The sequence below is a fragment of the Benincasa hispida genome, chromosome 3, assembly GCF_009727055.1.
Source record: "Benincasa hispida cultivar B227 chromosome 3, ASM972705v1, whole genome shotgun sequence".
In the NCBI taxonomy this organism is placed as follows: domain Eukaryota; kingdom Viridiplantae; phylum Streptophyta; class Magnoliopsida; order Cucurbitales; family Cucurbitaceae; genus Benincasa; species Benincasa hispida.
Window position 1 is genome coordinate 27885237 of NC_052351.1, and position 18906 is coordinate 27904142.

At 33.8% G+C, this 18906-nt stretch overlaps 1 protein-coding gene across 2 annotated transcripts; it reads right to left on the bottom strand.

Moving 5' to 3' along the window:
* Positions 1-8496: 8496 nt before the first annotated feature.
* On the bottom strand, positions 8497-11954 carry LOC120072626 (SAL1 phosphatase-like). 2 transcript variants are annotated; one of them, XM_039025044.1, is made up of 8 exons: positions 11567-11947; positions 11186-11261; positions 10285-10358; positions 9990-10195; positions 9463-9673; positions 9263-9361; positions 9011-9164; positions 8497-8848 (listed from the first exon to the last, which is right to left on the bottom strand). In XM_039025044.1, the coding sequence occupies exons 1-8, from the start codon at positions 11768-11770 to the stop codon at positions 8682-8684; spliced, it is 1191 nt and encodes a 396-aa protein (XP_038880972.1). In that variant the 5' UTR covers positions 11771-11947; the 3' UTR covers positions 8497-8681. The 2 variants fall into 2 exon arrangements, with proteins under 2 accessions (XP_038880972.1, XP_038880973.1); XM_039025045.1 differs by having other exon boundaries at positions 8699-8848; positions 9011-9175; positions 11567-11954.
* Between the last annotated feature and the right edge of the window lie 6952 nt (positions 11955-18906).

The window sequence follows — 18906 nt, forward strand, 5'->3', positions numbered from 1 at the left end:
ACTTATTTAATTAATTAGTACAATTAAATAACACTTATTTAATTTAATCTGCACATTAATAACTATTTATAAATTAAATTAAATTTAATGTATATATATTTAATTATCATAAACATAGTATGTATATGTGTAATACCTCTCTATTAATTAATTCCTTGTGAATCTAATTCATTTGAATTAATTAATTGAATCTTATTCAAATATTACTCTCTAATTTAATTTGATTTATAGATCATATCCACAATCAATTATATATTAATCACATTAATATATGATTTCCTCAAATTAATTTGAACAATTCAAATCATCCCTCTTAAATATCCTCTAGTGAACTAACAAGAGGACCTAATGGACTTGTTCAAGTTCCAAAGACATCATAGAGAACACTCATTTACTTACCCTTAAGGTGGAAATGAGTGAATTTCATCTTGTATTATTATGTTTCAAGCTTCTTACTCGGTCTCTGCCTTAGGTAGATTCTTATGATCACAGATTAGAGCATGAGCAAGACATTCTTTGAGAGTTCTTCATTCTCACAACCCTTTCTAAGTGACGACCGGAGCTTCGCCGGAGATAGAGCTCGAGAGAGACTACTCCACCACCCATCCATGGCACCACCGGTAGCCTTGACGTACTTCCGATGAAAGCAAGCAAGAAATTGCTTACATCTAGCCATCCACCTCTCTTCTTATCTTTGTATTGTATTACATTTTGGCTTAAGACATTAATACATTTTGTAATCAATACATCTCTTTAGTTCCTTCAACACCATCTTCAAGAAATTGCTTACATCTAGCCATCCACCTCTCTTCTTATCTTTGTATTGTATTACATTTTGGCTTAAGACATTAATACATTTTGTAATCAATATATCTCTTTAGTTCCTTCAACACCATCTTCATCATCTTCTTCTACTTTATCATCTTTTACTTCTATCACAATTAGTTAAGTGTTGATTGCAAGAGTTATCGCATACTCAATCATGCGGTATAGAGATATAATGCATGTAGCAAACCACTGAGAGGTGCGTGTTGCACGAGTATAGTGAACCAATCCTCTTTGCTTCCATCGCAATGCTTGTCTATGAGCTGAGTGGATATAACCAACTGCTGGAGAGGGTAAGTGGTGAAGCTCGCTAAACAAAGTAAGCAGTGTTTCTAGAGATAGGAATAATCTTATGCTCAACGCAACCATGCGTTATAGAGATATAAGTATGTGGCTGACCACTTAAGAGGTGTGCGATGCATTAGTGTGGCGAGCTGAGATTACCCTTGCGACCAAGCTTAATGATGCGGTGATATCCCCGCCATAATTCTATTTCTCCATGCATCTTATTACACGTTAATAGTTGCCGCATCTCTACCAATTCTCATAGTTAAACTTCCATTGCTCAATTTGTTTAGTAGGAGTAGGAGTAGCGCATAATCCATTAACTTCTTTCTTTTTATTTTTATTCATCACCTCAAACGCATTACTTCACAAACATCATTTAGTTACAAGTCCCTATGTTTGACCTCGGATGATCTCGAGAAACTTGCATTCTCGTCATACTTGGTGAGAGAGCAAGAAAATTTGTGATAGAAATGCATGGTCATTGCATACAAGATTACCGCATATTGCATATTCTTCAGTTTAATGCATGACCATCAACGCATATCAAAAGAGTACATTTTCCTCTCACCAGTAACCTCGTACAAGGAGAAGGTAAAAACAAATAAAAGTTACATACTGAAGTGCAATCTACCAAATTTCGTCACGCATTCTAGGTATCAATTCTTACATTTTCTTTACCATAAATGTGTAATGAAATTTCATTACTTTCTTATAAATTAAAATGGTCTTATAGGTTTGGGCATATGAGATTATATCCACTATTGCTGGGAGAGTTGCAGTTCAACTTATAGATAATGTTGTACCTCGATTTCTAAGGTGGTCATGCTCTCATTCATTGTCCAATAGACGAACACCCAGTGTATATGAAGCTTTAGGAGGAAGATATGATGTTGTCAGTGTGAAGGAGCTCAGAAGAAGAACCTGTAGACATTGACCATGAGAAGATATCTGGCAGACATGAACCTCATGAGGGGGACCATATGCCTTTCCAATTTGAGCATGCGTCTTGCCACGAAGCGAAATTTGAGATGCGTGAGTCAAATCGTTGTGTACCAAAGCCCAATGTCAACTCAAATAGGATGAGCATTCCGAGTAGAGACTACTTGCAAATCTTAGACAAGCGGGTCTTGACCGTGGAGACTACATTGGGGGAGGTGAAGTTTGATTTGGTAGAGGTGAAGTCTGATTTTGGGGAGGTGAAGGTACAACTGTGAGCAATCATTGAGATATTGAAAACATTATGTTCGGTATGTATATTTCACAATTTATGGATGAGTGGGTGTGTTTCGTGCGTTACGTACTAATGATATGGTGTAATTATGTAGAACAGTGCAGAAGACGAGTCACGTGGCCATGATGGTGAGGACGAGCAACATGATCATGATAGTGTGGATGAAGAACATGTCGAGAGGAATCCTAATTCTTATTGACCCTAACACTAATCTCACTCTTCCGAGCACTACTCCTATCGACCCTATCTCTGATCCCAGCCTCTCGAGCACCACTTCTATCAACCCTATCTCTTATCCCACTCTCTCGAGCACCACTCCTATCGACCCTATCTCCGATCCCAGCCTCTCCAGCGCCACTGTCATTGTGCTTGTAACCACCACTGACGCCACACTCACCACCACCACTGCCATCGAACCACCTATGCCAGATCCATCCTCTACAAATGATGATATCCATCTACGCTCGATCCCGCCTCCAAAAAAGAAGTTAAAGATCAAGGTGGAGAAAAAACCCGAAAAGGTCACTAAGGCTCCAAGACGTACGGGTAGGAAAAGGAAAGAGGTTAAGCTTTATACCCCTTTAATTGAAGTGAAAAGACCAAAGTTGAAGAAGAAGTACTACGATCTAGGTGCTTGTCCTCCTAATATGGTTGATAGGGCTAGTTATGATCCAGCCCATCCAATCCAGAGGAAATGTTCAATGCCTTCCTACAATGGCTGAAGAACGATGATGTAGAGCCTCACGTACCTGGCATGGAGGCTTTGTTTAGGACGGGTAGAAGCACAAAAGAATTTTTTCGTGAGTTGATGAAGGATAATGAATGGATCAAATGTGATGTATGGACTAATTTTGTTATACAAGTTTTATATCATTACATGTACTCTGTTTTGGTTAGTAACATGTTAGACTTTCATTTGTAGGTGCTTAAGAGCATATTTATGTTTTTTAGGAGAAAGTTGCTTACTCAGCCTGCGATATGCATCCATAAGTTTATGAATTTCCCACCAGGATTATTGGTATGTATATGCTTTTTCAATTAATTAATTCATTCATTCATTTTGTATACTTAGTTCATTAACAATTAATTCATCCTTTGCCAATAGCACCATTTGATCTTTTTGGCACCCGAAAGCTTGTTTAGAGCCATATACAATAGGATCGAGGAAGAAGTCGCGACTCTATGGGCGAAATAAGATAGTGTAACTAACCTTCTACTTGGTTTGGAGTCGAATCACCAACCAGGATGGGCTGACATAGATTAGATATATAGTGTAATCAACCTACATGAACATTGGATCCTGATTGTGATTGGATACTACACGTGAACAAAGGACAGATATTGTTATACAATTTCATGCCATCATGCATCTCGATGAATGATATTGCACTAATGTTGATGCCTTTGACACATACATTGTCGTTATCGGCTCACTTTTGCATACTTTATTAGAAGAAACCAAACTTATATCATGACCCATGGCAAGTTTATCATGCAGAAACAGGAGATATACAAGGTCATAATACATTAAATTGTGGTATTTTCTATTTAAAATATTTTGAGCATATGGTTACCGGATCTCCAACAAAAGGGGTGTTGGTTCAAGAGAAGATGGCAGATTTTAGATTCTAATATGCTTGTGAGCTATGGGCTGATACATTCATTTACTAGATTGTATTTTTCAAGTTGTATACTTATTTGTTCAAATTGTGAATGTAAAAAATAGTACAAATTGTGAATGTAAAAATAGTACAACTTGTGAATGTAAAAATTAGTACAACTTATGAATGTTAACAAACTTGGTTGTCTATATTCACGAGTGGCTCATTACAAGTCTGTTTATTGTGGCCGACACCACCATATCGTTTGCATTTTCTCGGGGGTCGATGTTTAGGGGTGTACATAGTCCAGGTTGGGCCGGGTTGGAAGATTTTTGTGGACCAACCCAAAAATTCGGGTTGGCTAATAATGAACCTTATTGAGTTTCTTTTTTGGAGGGTCAACCCAACCCGACACTAACCCAACCCAAATTTTCGGGTTGGGCCAGGTTGGGTCACCGGTTCTGTTTTTTTTTTTTTTTTTTTTTTGACCAAGTAATATTTGGCAATATATATATTAAAAACCAATATTCTTCATAAAATCTTTATATATATATATATATATATATTCGAGTCGGGTCGGGTCGGGTTGGGTCGACCCGACCCTGAAATGGGGTAATCCGAGACCCAACCCGAATTTAATATTTTTTTAACATTTTTAACCCAACCCAGCCCAAAATAAAATCTAACCCAACCCAACCCTTGCGGTTTGGTTAGGTAGTCTAGGTTTGGTCGGGTTACCGGGTTTTTTGAACACCCCTATCGATGTTCTCAACGGACGAGATCCTCTGTACCTGCCTTCATCCTACTCGAACGACCTTTTTGGTTGAAGGATCATAACTTCAGCTTACTCTAGCGGTTTCTTCCATTCCATCACATGGCCAAGTGGAGATATCAATTATGTGTATGCAAGGACAAGCAACTCCACAGAATAAAACCTACTACATAGGGGTGAATAGGTTGATGTTCCACTCTCTAGCTACGACCCGATCCTGAAATGGGGTAACTCGAGACTCAACCCGAATTTAATTATTTTTTAACATTTTTAACAACAACCCAACCCAAAATAAATCTAACCCAACCCAACCCTTGCGGTTTGGGTTGGGATGGTCCGGGTTGGTCGGATTACCGGGTTTTTCGAACACCCCTATCAATGTTTTCCAACGGATGAGATCCTCTGTACCTGCTTTCATCCTACTCGAACAACCCTTTTTGGTTGAAGGATCATAACTTCAGCATACTCTGGTGGTTTCTTCCATTTCATCACATGGCCAAGTGGAGATATCAATTCTGTGTATGCAAGGACAAGTGACTCCACAGAATAAAACTTACTACATAGGGTGAATAGGTTGATGTTCCACTCTCTAGCTATAACAATAACATGTGAACACGAAATCTCCTAACACTGAAGTTGTCTGCAACTATGATCAAGTGTGTTAAGCCTAACAATACCGTCTAACCCACCTCTTTCAAATGGAACCTGTAACAATCGATTGGGTTGACTCAATATCTTCTGGCATTCTCACATTCCAATGATATAATTTCCTTCGCATATTTTGAATGTGTTGATGTGCCAACTGACCAAATATTATGCCGCTTATAGAACCATTGCTGTATCAAACACCTTATGTATTCTAGTAGTGTTGTATTGGTAGTTTCCTCGCTTCTTTCGTCACTGAATTGAAACACTCGGCACTATTGTTCGTCATGTTATCATATCGATTTGCATATTGATAACATTGTACCCACCACTCGACACCCGCATCCTCTAAATACCTTCTAAAGCTACCGTTCTTGAACTTCAATATTTGGTCCCAATATATTTTGAAAGCGAACTCCTAATATGCTTTTGCTGCATTATCAAACAATTTGCCCACCACCTCATCCTTGAAGTTTTATTGATATTCCTCTTTAAGTGGAATGTACAAAGTCCATGAAATGTTGTTAGGAATACACATCAACTGCATTGGTGATAGTCTGGTGTCAATCTGAAACAAATACAAGATTAGAGCATTCTCCAATTGTAGCTTTCAAATTTGTCATAAACCACTTCCATGATCGGTTAATCTCATTGTCAACGATAGCATATGCCGAAGGGTACACCTGGTTATTACCATTCATTGCAACACCAACCAACATTGTGTCTTTGTACTTACCCTTCAAATGAGTGCCATCAACAACGATCACCAAATGACAACTTTTAAACCCTCTTAAGCAAGGACCTAGTGCCATGAACATATATTTGAAATATTGAGATTCTTCAAGTTCGATCTCAAAAATGGTCCCCAGATTTTCAATCTTTAAAGATTCACCATAAGCATGCAATAGGGCGTAAGATTCCTCGGGGGTACCCCTTACAAAAGTGAAAGCAATTTTTCTTGCACACCATGTCTTGTCGTAACTTATGTTCACACCATATTCCAGACGCATATCCTCAATGATATGGCGTGGGGTTTCAACACGACCAATACCAAACTTATCTTGATTAATTGGCCAATTACAAACGTGCTAGCTTGCCTATGGTCATGATTAAGGACTTGAATTGAGCATGTGTGAGCAGTATATTTGTTGATCTGGAAAATGTCACAAGCATCCATTCTAACTGCACATACTCCCCACTTACATGTCTCGTGGATACATCGGACACTATATAGTTTTTTGTTTGATTTCCTAAGTCGCAACTTGAAATTATTCTTTATGACCAATTTTGAAAACCTCATTTCCACATAGTTTTTGTAAAAGAAAATTTGGCCTTCCTCAATATCCAATCCAGATGAAGAATGTGGTTGCATGAGCAGGTCTCCATTTCTCACAGTACTCACAGATGGTCGAACTTCAGGAGGACAACTCTCTTCTACTGCCTCAATCCTCCGATGCACATTACCAATAAAATGACCAAAGTCATTATGGAGAATTAGGGTCGAAGTAAGGACAGAACCACCCCTTTCAGTAGTCAGAGTCTCATTCACAACGTTCTCATTCACAACATACTCATTCATGATATTCTCATTCACAACATTCTCATACAGCCATACTTCTGGCCATGAGTATACAAATCCCATGGATTTATGTTGTCGTCTCCCATCAACACCACCAATGGAAAAGTATCTGATTCATTATTAATATCACTCACATGCATTGGTTCACATTTTGCCTCTATGTCATCAAATTCTGTCACTTGATGAATTTTCTCAACACTTATGAATATCGGTGATCTGTTAAGATCCAACTTCAAAGGCAGATATTTAATATCGTGGTCATTCATAAAAAATACAGGAGAACATTCACAATCCAATCTATATTTCACCCTCATTATCAAGTTGAACTCTGAAAAATTAATTTCCATAAGGTCAAATGATCGATCTCTCAATTCACTATACTTCAATGTCACTGGCACTAGGATACCCTTTAAACATCTTCCACTAGCATTATTCCTTTTCATCCCATGACCCTTCATATCGAACGAACAACTGCTTCTCTTCCATCCTTCGATACACAAACGAGTAAATTTAAAATTTTAGATTCTGTAAAACTCTCGTTAACAATTCTCGTTTCTTCCTCTCATTAACAATCACTCTCATTCATTTTTCTCCTTCAATAGATTGTACACGATATTTCCTTCCTCATATTGGACTAGCCTCACTCTTGTTTCTTCCTCTCGCCTATCTATAGTAGCATAATACCAACTCACAAACAAACTATTCCTGTCACGACTCGTACGATTTAAGTAAATGAGAAAAACGCAGTCATGTTTATACTTACTTGGAATGTGAAATTTCTGGTATGTGTTAATTCAACAGCGATTAGAACGTTATAAATTTATGGGTATTTGGGAAACTTTGCAGCTAAATGTTATGAATTTTTTTAGAGATAGCGTTTTATGAGAATGATTGATACTCGATTTGGTCAAAATATTTTGTTATCTTAGTGGGACTTAGCGTGCACAACACTTTTCATTATATTGATTAGAAAGAATTGTGAGTTTTTCGAAGTATTCGAAAATTCGTACAACAGCTATCAATTACATGTAAACTGGTGGAAAATTAACCACAATAATGAGAGGAATGAGTGTGAAACGAGATGAACAAGCGGGAAACTGGGATGCGCACGCATCTCCGAACGCTTTGCCGAACGCTTTGAGGACTAAACTGACATTTTACACGTGACTGACATCATCAGAAGGCCCAAGCCAAATTTCGAGTGTTTTTGAAAGATGGGCCAAATTTCGAGTGGACCTCAAAATTTGACCTATCCATACGAAATTCCCAATATTTGTTGAGTGATTATGTTGTACAAAAGTCACTATAATCGTGCATCTATTACAGCTAAGTTATCTTTCTTGGAAATCATGTCCTCCAGACGTAAGTAATTTACACCTAATTGGGTTTTACCAATCTCTGATGTTATGATTGTTTCTTCTTTCTGCATTTTTTGATAACTACCTTGTAAAATCTTATAACATAAGTAGAGATAAACCTCGTCATTTTTCACCCACCATGAAATTTGAATCCATCGCTTCAAACTCTCGGGATGTTATATTTTAGTCTACTGGTATGATCATAAAGAGAGGGCACAACCCAAATACAGGAGCTTTATTGCTAGATTTTGTTCAGTTGAAGTTCAAAAACAGACAACTACCAGAAAGACTAATGTAGTTGCAATTGAGGGAACAGTTGAGAGGGTGGAAGAAAAGGATTCAGAGCTCAAAACAATCTGAACAGAATCAAGGGTACGAAAAATCACAAGGTTGAAGAAGCTGTCTGTTGAAGAGCTTCTTGAACTGCCTTGAGAAGTGATGGCATCAGTCTCTGATTCGTAACGATGATACCCTTGTACAGATCCAGATATCTTCCTCTTGAGAAATCCAGTGCATTCCCAGCTGCATCCGTAACTACTCCACCAGCTTCTGTAGAATTTTCAACGAAAACAAAATGTCATAACAAAGCAAAACGCCATCTGCATATAATGGAATAATAGAAAGTATCGAGAGACAAATTAATTCAATTATGTTTTCCCTCAGTTTCATGTTAACAGTAATGATTCAATAACTCTAAAATTTTGACTTCACCTGTAACAACAATGCATCCAGCAGCATGGTCCCAAATCTTTTCACGATAGCCTTTGTGAGGAAAACGAAGGTATATGGCTCCATCTCCTCGGGAAAGGGCGCCATATTTTGCTTGACTGTCAATTCTAACGGGTGGTGCTTTAACACCAAGTTTCTGTTTTGTAACTAATCATCTCAGCAAATGACAGAATAAATCTTTCAAGGAATAAAACACAACCGGTAGAGATCAAATGTGGACCAAGAATGGCGTACTTGTGCAATGGAGCTAGTAAGGTCATGCAGAGAGTGAGCAGTTTCATATGATTCAAAGAAAGATGCTTCTTCAGGATTTTCAGTAGCACTGACACTCACCTAAAGTGGAACAAAATGCCTCATCTCATTTCAATTTTCTTTTTCCAACTAAGAAAGAAAAATAAAAATACTCCTGAAGAGTAATTCATTGGAGTACGAACCTTTGTTAATGTAGAACCAGTTAGTGACTGCATATACGTTCCTGCACCAACTGTAGAAAAGAAAAGGCAGCCAACATCTCCAACAAGAGAATGTTGATTGTTGCTCCTAATTGGTTCCAAGGGAAGATTTGGACAGGCTAGGATACCCAATACTACTTTCCCATCATCAAGCAATGCCAATGCAATAGCATATTGGTCCCCTCTTAGAAATCTAAGACACAGAGACACATGCACATGATATAGACATATAAACCCATCAATATGAACTCATTAGTAAACATTTAAAAAACAGGGTTAACTGGATGAAATCAACTCCGCCTCATTTATTCAACACCCAAAAAAGACTAATCATCCTATAAAAGTTAATCACGTGTAAAGAGACTTTCTCAAAGGAGTAGATCTTAAAACCCCTTCTTTAAATCAAAAAGCTACCAGATTCTTTGAAGTTACATGATTATGTATGACATTTGCAATCATCAATTACGGGTGCAAAATAATAGAGAGAGAATTCTGATTGGCTAACTTACCCCTTTGTCCCATCTATGGGATCCAAAACCCAATGTTGACCAGTAGGGCCTCCTTCAGATTTCCCATTGTCAATAGCCCTAAGCACATCATCTGCCGTTAAGGTGGAAGCACCATATGATCCCTCACTGGAAAGTATTTCGTTTACAAGTTCTGTAACGCGATGTAGTGTTTCCTGGCCACTCTCTTTTCGGAGATCTCCTGAATCCTAGAGACCCCAGACTTCAAAATTATTTAGCTTAAATAAGTCGAAGAAAATAGAATCTACATACAATATTATACAAACTACATATGAACCTCCTCAGCTACCAATGAAAAAGGTTCAGAAGGGAGTTCCCTTTCCAATACAAAACTAACCAGCGCCTGTGAACCTGGAAACATAGGAGCAACAAAAATCCAGTCAACTTCTGTCCTAGTAAATTAACTCTTTAAGCGGCAATGAGGCACTAACGGAATTTATTTTTAATCTAGATGCCAGTACAAGAATTCGGAAGGGATTTCCCAGTCTTAATAAAAGGAATAAGGATCGATCGTAAGAAGTGAAGAAGCCGAAGACAAAATCATAATAATAATGATGTATAACTTACTATTTATACGTTCAAACTTCAAAATTTTCATTACTTTAATGATTTTCTCAATATTTCATAATTTGAGAACCTGACATTTCCTTCTATGTTGACATTTATCTCCTTAGTTAACACAATTTACATTCCATGGAAACTCAGACTGTAATAGTAGTTTCCTTGAAGATATTTGAAACCACTCATTATCAGATACATGTAGGAGCTATGAAAATTACAAACGAACGTGAGATTATGGTAAGTGGATCAAAATAAATGCCACAGCCACTGATCAAGCAATGCGGTATCTAGATATAATAAAACTCAAGCTAGAGAAACAAATGGAATTCCACTTGGAAGTCAAAAGAACATCCTAAGATTTTGGAATACCAAATATTGTAGACTCAGGTTGGTCTGGTGGGTTGATTCTCTATGGTATTAGTCAAGAATCAAGATACATAGATTTCCCTGGACAACCATAATCGTATTTTTAAACAAAAAAAGAGTTGGAAACAAGATATATTCCCATATTGTTTATTATAAGTATTACCATGATCTAACGACCAGACTAGCTGACTGAAAGGCTTGGAATAGATAACAACAAAATACGCAAACTGAGTGACAGAAGCTTTACGAACCGTAATCGGCTACAGTCACTGGGCTTCTATCTGATTTCGATTGAACATCAGATTGCAACAACCCCTTCTGCACTTTCTGCGACCAGAAACAGCAGATTAAAAAATCAGCTTAAGAAGAGATGCATAGTTAATTACAGAAATCTCCAAGAGCGCAAGATTGAAAGAAAATTTCCAATGATAGGAATTGTAAATAACAAAACCAGAGAAAGAAGGATATGGAAATGTATGACGAATTGAGAACTTGGGTTTAGGTCAAAAAAGGATTACATGAGCAGGGTTCGAATCAAAATATTGAATTGAATTCAGCATTGAAGGCACCCGTTTACAGAATTGTACAAATTTCATAGAAAATAAGAAAAGTATTAGAAAAGAGAGGATTACCTGGCAGAGGCGAGCGGCGAGAGAGGCCGCTTTCTTCGCAGCCGCGAGCTCCTTCTCATAAGACATTGAACAAACCGCTAACGCAACTGGAGAGTATGAGGGAACGGAGAAGGACCTTCTGGTGGTGAAAAACAGAAAGGTTGAAGGTTTTGAAGTTATGGAGGTCTGAACTTTGGGTACAGTTCTCAACAAATTTATAGCCATCTCCTTCTCTCTCTCCCTTCACCCCTTCCTTTGGTCATTTTAAAAGATTTGGAATTTGGAAATGCATATTGTCCTTCTCATGTTTATCATTTTGTTGATTCCTTCGCGATTGGCCCCTTTTTTCCTTCTCCCTAACAATTATAGGAGACTTGTTGATGGAGAGCTTCTAGTATCTGGTTAAATAGGTTAAGTTTAGCTTAGGCAATTGCACTTGATGAAAGTATATTTCAAGTTCTTGAAGTTGATATTTATGGATCGAAATAGATTCCCTTTATCATTTAAAATCTTTTGTTAGGCTAAGGTTGATTTGTCAATGAGGTTTAACCTTTTATTTATGAGTATATTGTAGCTTCTTAGTCAATCACATGTAACCCAGTCGATCATCATTTAGCTTCCCATATATGAAGGTGTCGATTTTTGACAAATTGACTTGAACACTATTCCAGTCGTGCTCAAATAAGTTTACAATATATCATTATTTAATGGGTAGGTTAAAAATTAGAATTTCCAAACCTTATAAAAAGTTACTAATATATCAATAATACGAAGGTTAATCTTAACTTGTAGAGAGATTCGAATTATGGTCCTCATGATAAACAAGATTCTTGTATACTAGTTACTTGCTTTGACTATTAAACATGAAATCTAATTTTATATTTACTAGGTAAATTAATTTATAAAAAAAACAAACTTTTGAAGAAAATTGAACAAACACAACTACTATCGTACAAAATAAAGTATTTGGTTATTAACACACACGACTACTATTGTACAATTTTGATAAAATATGCAAATCTTAAAATCTCTTGGTGTTTTATTTATTATCTTTCTTCTTATTATAGTTCATATATATTAATTAAAGTGTGTAATTTTATTTATTTATTTATTTTAGATAAACAAATATGAAAGGGGAGTAAGAGTGTATTGAAGAAGGGAAGGGAGAAAAAGATGGAAAATAGAGAGGTAAGACGGTATTAATTGTTTTTGTTCATATAAACTTTTTTTTGTTTTAAATTTAAGGTATTTTTGAAACTTATGAAAGTTCATGAGTATTTTTTTTTGTGACAAAACTTTCACAGTTTCCATCCAAATCTAATGATAAGAATATTTTTTAACTCATTTTAAAAGTTGAAGGGTATTTTAAAACTTTTAAAACTTCATAGACATTTTTATATAAAGTGTAAAGTTTATGGGCATTTTTTACAATTTACCTTAAATCTAATAAAATTGTTAATCATCAAAACTACGTTATATTTTTTTTACCAAAATGTAAGAAATTTGGGTCTCGTCCAAGAAATTTGGGTTTCATCCTTGTATGAACTTTTTAAAAAAAATGGTAAAGAAATAAATTAGAGGAATTTGAATACATAGGCACGATTTAAGTTTCGTTTGGAAAAATTTTAAAATCGAAAAATAATAACATGTTTGGTAAATCACGTGTGGGATATTTTTCAAATTCCTATTTTGTCTCTAATGGGGTCGTTCATTTTGTGGTTTGTGTTCATATAAATACACGGTAATTGTTGGGGTTGAAGTAAGGATGTAGTTATGGATACAATGTAATTATTTAGTTATCAGATTTAAACGTACTAATTCAATAAAAAAAACTAAATAAATGAAACCCTAGATTGTAAACCCATGAGTTATTAGATTTCTATTTAAACAAATAATTCTTCTTGATTTTTCTCCCCAAATATCTTATTGAAATAATTCTTCTTGATTTTTCTCCCCAAATATCTTATTGGTATCTATCTTTTCATATTTGATTTTATCTAACTACTTTTCTATTTCTTTGATTATTTGTTACAATAATCAATTTTATCTAAATCCTTTTTTCATTTGTTTATACATATCTGTTTCATCTTTTTTCTATTCATCCGTTACCTTCTTATCACATTTTATTCTTTTTTTTCATTTGTTTATTCATATGGTTATTAGATTCAATTTTTTTCCTATTTTTTTTTTTATAATTTTTAGTGTATATTTTTATTTCATTTTATCTCATATTATATTATATATTATTATACAATTATTAAGGTTCTGAAAACATTTTTGGTTATTTTACATTTCATTCTCTAAAAATCATGTGTTTGTTATTGATGCATAAGTAAGATTGAATTTATACATTTGTTTTTTCCTTCTTAGTTTCAATTTTTTTTCATCCTCGTCTTTTGATTTTACCAAATGATTCTATCCATCGATCAATCGATTTTCCTCCTTTCGTTTCATTTGTTCTTATATGACGATTCAATCTTCTTTTGTTTCATTATTATAATCAAATTTCTTTTTTTTCTGGCCAAAGGAGATGAAATCTTGTTCATAGAGAGAATTAGAATTAGACACTACAACAAATCGAAATTCTGAATCGGAGTTATGATTTTTGTGTGGTGGTTGACTACTCTCTAATTTACCTATGAATCTTGCAAATACATTGTATATAATAATAATTCAGCATAAACAGAACTTTCTCTTCAACCTTTTGAGCACATTATTACCAATTTTGGTTTGTCTAACTATTTTTCATTAGTTTAAACATGTTGTTAACTTTAAAATGCAATATAAAGTTAAACTTATTTCTAGTTTGTCCTCGGTGCACTTTGAAAATTAATGAATATACATTTACAAATACAATTAATTATAGCATAAAGTTGAGATTAACTGATCTACATTTAAATTAGTTGTAATATGAAGTTATGCGATCTTAACCTTTATTTTTCGTGTTTCTTTATTTAAATTAGAGATTCTTCCTGATTTTTCTTCAACAATATCTATTTGAATCTATTTTTGTTATCAGATCTTGTTTTATCTTTTTTTTTAATTATTTGTTTATATATTTTGTTATCACATTCAATTTTTGTGTGTATATTATTACTATTTATATAGTTTATACTTTTTAAAATGTAATCTAATGATATAACAATATATCATTGGTATATAAAACATATTTATATACTTTTTTTTATAAGATTTTTTTATATTGTTGACAGGATATACTAACATGCAACGGAAGCAAACAGAATCAATAAATACTATAATTACATTTAATTTGAGTAAAAAAAACATTTTTTTCAGAAAAACAAAAAAGAGTTTCAATATGCATACCTTTGATGAATTCTCCCTGAAATCCAAGCTGCTCTTCACTTGTTTTCAGCTCCAAATTGGCAATGAACTACCGAAAGATCTTTTCTACTATTCTCAAGCTTAAATTTGAGTGGTGAAACTCCAAATTGGGTGAATTATGTGATGGATTTTTCTGGATTTTTGAGAGGAAGAAGAAGATGAGTGAAGAACTAATTTCTCAACTCCATAAAGAACCCTTTTCTTCTACAATTTAGAGAGTTTTATTACTCTTCAGCATGCGCCTGCACTCATCAGCCAACACCTACTTCAAAATGAAGTGGGATTTGTGTGTGATTGGAAGACCAACACCTCCTCCTTAGGTGTTTGTGGGAAAAATCTACTAAGTCTTCAAAAGACTTCCAATTTCCAGATTTTAATCTCCAATTTTTCAATTAATTCATAACTAATCAAATCAAAATTACAAAATTCAATTTCTTAAATTGAATTAAAATTGAAAATTAATTTGATTTTTAATTAATTAAACATATTTAATTAATTTAATATCAAATATTAAATTAATCACACACTTACTTTTAAACGTGAATCCTATTCATGTAATTGATATTTAAATCAATATTTAAATATTATAAACTCTCCAATTTCATTTAATTTCAATAAATTAAACGTTAATTAATTATATCAAATATAATTATACAAATCCTAATTCGAATTTGAACTTATTCAAATTCAAACCCTAATTTCAAATTGAACCATTCAAATTGATATCATTCCAAATTCACTCAATTTATTAATTCAAGGTGTTCATGTTTTACGAGCTAATAGAGAGACCTTATGGACCTACAAATCATGAGCTTCAACGTTTTAAGATTAATTGGCTAAAACTTGTTAACTATCAAGTCACACCACTATAGCTCGATAGTTGCACTCTCTTCTAGATATATTTGTGTTCACATGATTTAACTATAACTAGTAAGTCGACCCTTCATAGGTTATTCGTAATAACGACTGAGTCAATTTGTTGTTTTGCCCCTGATATTACGTCTTGTTCCTTAAGTTCCACTAATCAACAATTGGTTTGTGATCCAATCACTAAACTGGATCCTTTTCGAGCTAGAGAGGGTGAGGCCCCTTGTTCAAGACTTGGATTCAATACTTAAGAGAACAATCTTTCTCCTATCCCTCAAGTAGGCGTGAAATTCGTCTTGCACCTTATGTCTCCAGCTATCTACCCGGTCTTACCCCTGAAATGGGAGGCTTTGAGCCGGTATTGTTAAACCAACCCTCACCTATGCAAATCTAAAGATAAGCCTGAATAAATAGGAGTTTATAGTTAGCTCAAGATTAAAATCGAGTTACCTAGGCCATCTAAGTGAAATAGTCAATCTTAGATAGTAAACAGAGTTATAAAGTAAGAGTAACTTATTTATTGGCTCGATCTTATGCAAACTCATTGCATAGGATGCCCCACTCCTCATGTCAATACATGAACGAATCAGGATCACTTCATTTGTAAAACCTTTACAATAGTTTGTAACAACTACAGAGTGGCCACATCCATTAGTGTTACCAGAATAAGACACTCCAACCTTATTCATATACTATAAACCATTTTGGCTTGAACTTAATCCATCTTTATGACTCTACATAAAGTTCAAGTATTCATGTAATAACCATGAATCTTAGTTTATTGAATTTAGACTTTACAAGTGCAATTATAGATTCAATAACAACTTTATTAAAGAAATATTTGAATAATATTTTTATTGATAATATAATATGTTTAACTCTATAAACTGCGAGTTTTAGGACATATAACCCAACAATTGTTTTTTTTTTAAGAAAAAAAACTAACCCTTATTTTCAAAGTTTCAATATATTTATATTTTTTTGTGAAAAAAAAATCTATGCACTTTCTTCTCTACATATTTATATATATTAAAGACCCTAATTCTACCTTACCTCCCTCTCATCCCACCCTTTTTCTCTCTCTTTCCTATTTCCTATTGTAGCAAGCTTGTAACCATAACATGTTCGCAACTTCTCCTTTAAAATCTATGGTGGCACACCCTCCTCATCATAGTTGCATCTTAGGTCACCTCCTTTAGAACCTTCCATTCTTTTTTCTCTCACCATCACCTTCTTTGCTACATTTTGGTTTGCATGACTATCAAATATTCTTTTACTCATCATCGACTAGTTCTCTAAGCAACCGCATGCCACCATCTATAACCATCACACCATATGCACACCACCGTGGCCGTCCATTGAAAAGCTGCCAATTGTTTCTTGGTGATGACCATATTGGCGGGTTTTTAGATTTTGAAAATGTTTCAAAGTTTTTGGCCATGCTATTTGTTTTTTAATTTTTGGTTGAGATTGTTTTTTTTTTTTTTTTTTTTTTGTTTTTAGAAGTTTAGGTAGAGTATATTTGTAGTTTTCGAGTTGTTTTTTAGGCATTGTCTATTTCTACTCAATTTGTTAGTCTCTGGGGTAGTTTGGTCATTTACCAATTTGTATTTTCTAATAAATTTGTTTTGCTATTTTTACAATTTTGAAACCTTTTTGCCATTTTTCCAAATGAAACTTTAAAATTTATTATTTCTCTTATTAGCACAATAAATTAAATTTCCATGTCCAAATTTGTATAGGGCTGACAAGAGAAATAGAAAATTGTAAAGTTTCATTTAGAAAAATGACAAAAATGTTTCAAAATTATAAAAATAGCAAAATGAATTTATATAGTAGAAAATACTAAGTATTAAATGACAAAACTACCCTAAACAAAATTAAGTATAACCGAGAATGCAAAGATATACTGCTTCAAAAACAACTCGAATACCACAAATACACTCTACTTAAATATTCTAGAATCATAAATACACAATATCTAAACATTCTAGAACCAAAAATTAAAAATCACCTATTATGATCTTTAACACTTCCAATTGTTTATAGAATACGTGTATGCGAAGGAAGATGACGACCAGACGGTGGGGGTCATTAGAAACTTATGGATACCTACAACGATGGACTTCCTTCAAGGTGAGAAAAAGAAAAGTTGATTGTACCCATGAAGTTGTTGGCAAGTGAATATTTGAAGGAATTGAAAATTCGGAATGAGGTAACTATTGGAAATATGATTGTGTTTGACACCAAAATAGTTGTAGGAAATTTCATCATCTTCATTCCATGTGACTATCTTTAAACACTATCATATCACAAGACGTTATTGTTGAAAACGATGTTCAAAGTAAACAAAAGCAAGAAACATGTATGCGAACGAAAAAAATTGATGACCTAGCAAGGGTGGTTGTCAAAAGTTAGTCAAAACGATGAAATTCTATAAAGGTTGCTGTGATTGATAATGAGAAAAAAAGATTTTGGAGGCGGCTAAGTGAAGAAGATGAAGAATGTGAGATATAGGATTTTTTAAATCTTATTTTAATAATAATAATGATGATGATGATGATAATAATAATAATAATAATAATAATAATAATAATAATAATAATATGAATATTAATAATAAACTGACCAATAAATAAATAAATATATATATATATATATATATCGCACATGTTTCAAACATTAAAAGTTTAGTTCCTATTTATATGTTTCTTTTGAAGTACAACAATCCATTTTTCCGTGTATATGAAAAATTAAAAACATCGAAAATATGAAAAAAAAAATCAAATTAATTTGATAACAATATATATATAACAAAGAAAAAGTATTTAGATACAATTGAATTTGTAACAAACATTTAAACAAATAGAAAGTTAGATAAAATCAATTTTGATAATAAAAGATAAATTCAAATATAAACTGGAGAGAAAAATCAGGAAGTTTTTTGTTTATTTTGATTAATTCGATAAGTAGTTAAATAAAATCTAATTTGATAATAAAATATAAATTCAAATATAATTTGAGGAGAAAAATTAAGAACGGAATCCATTTATTTATAATTACATTGTATTTATAATTTCTTTTTCATTTAAGCTTCAACAATTATACTATATTTATAACTCTATCTACCACAAAACCTACTAAAGAAG

Coding starts and splice junctions, on each gene's coding strand:
- LOC120072626 (XM_039025044.1), bottom strand. CDS start 11,770: ATGGCTATAAATTTGTTGAGAACTGTACCCAAAGTTCAGACCTCCATA. Junction 11,262..11,566: donor TCGCCGCTCGCCTCTGCCAG/GTAATCCTCTCT, acceptor TTCTGGTCGCAG/AAAGTGCAGAAGGGGTTGTT. Junction 9,165..9,262: donor TTACTAGCTCCATTGCACAA/GTACGCCATTCT, acceptor GTTACAAAACAG/AAACTTGGTGTTAAAGCACC.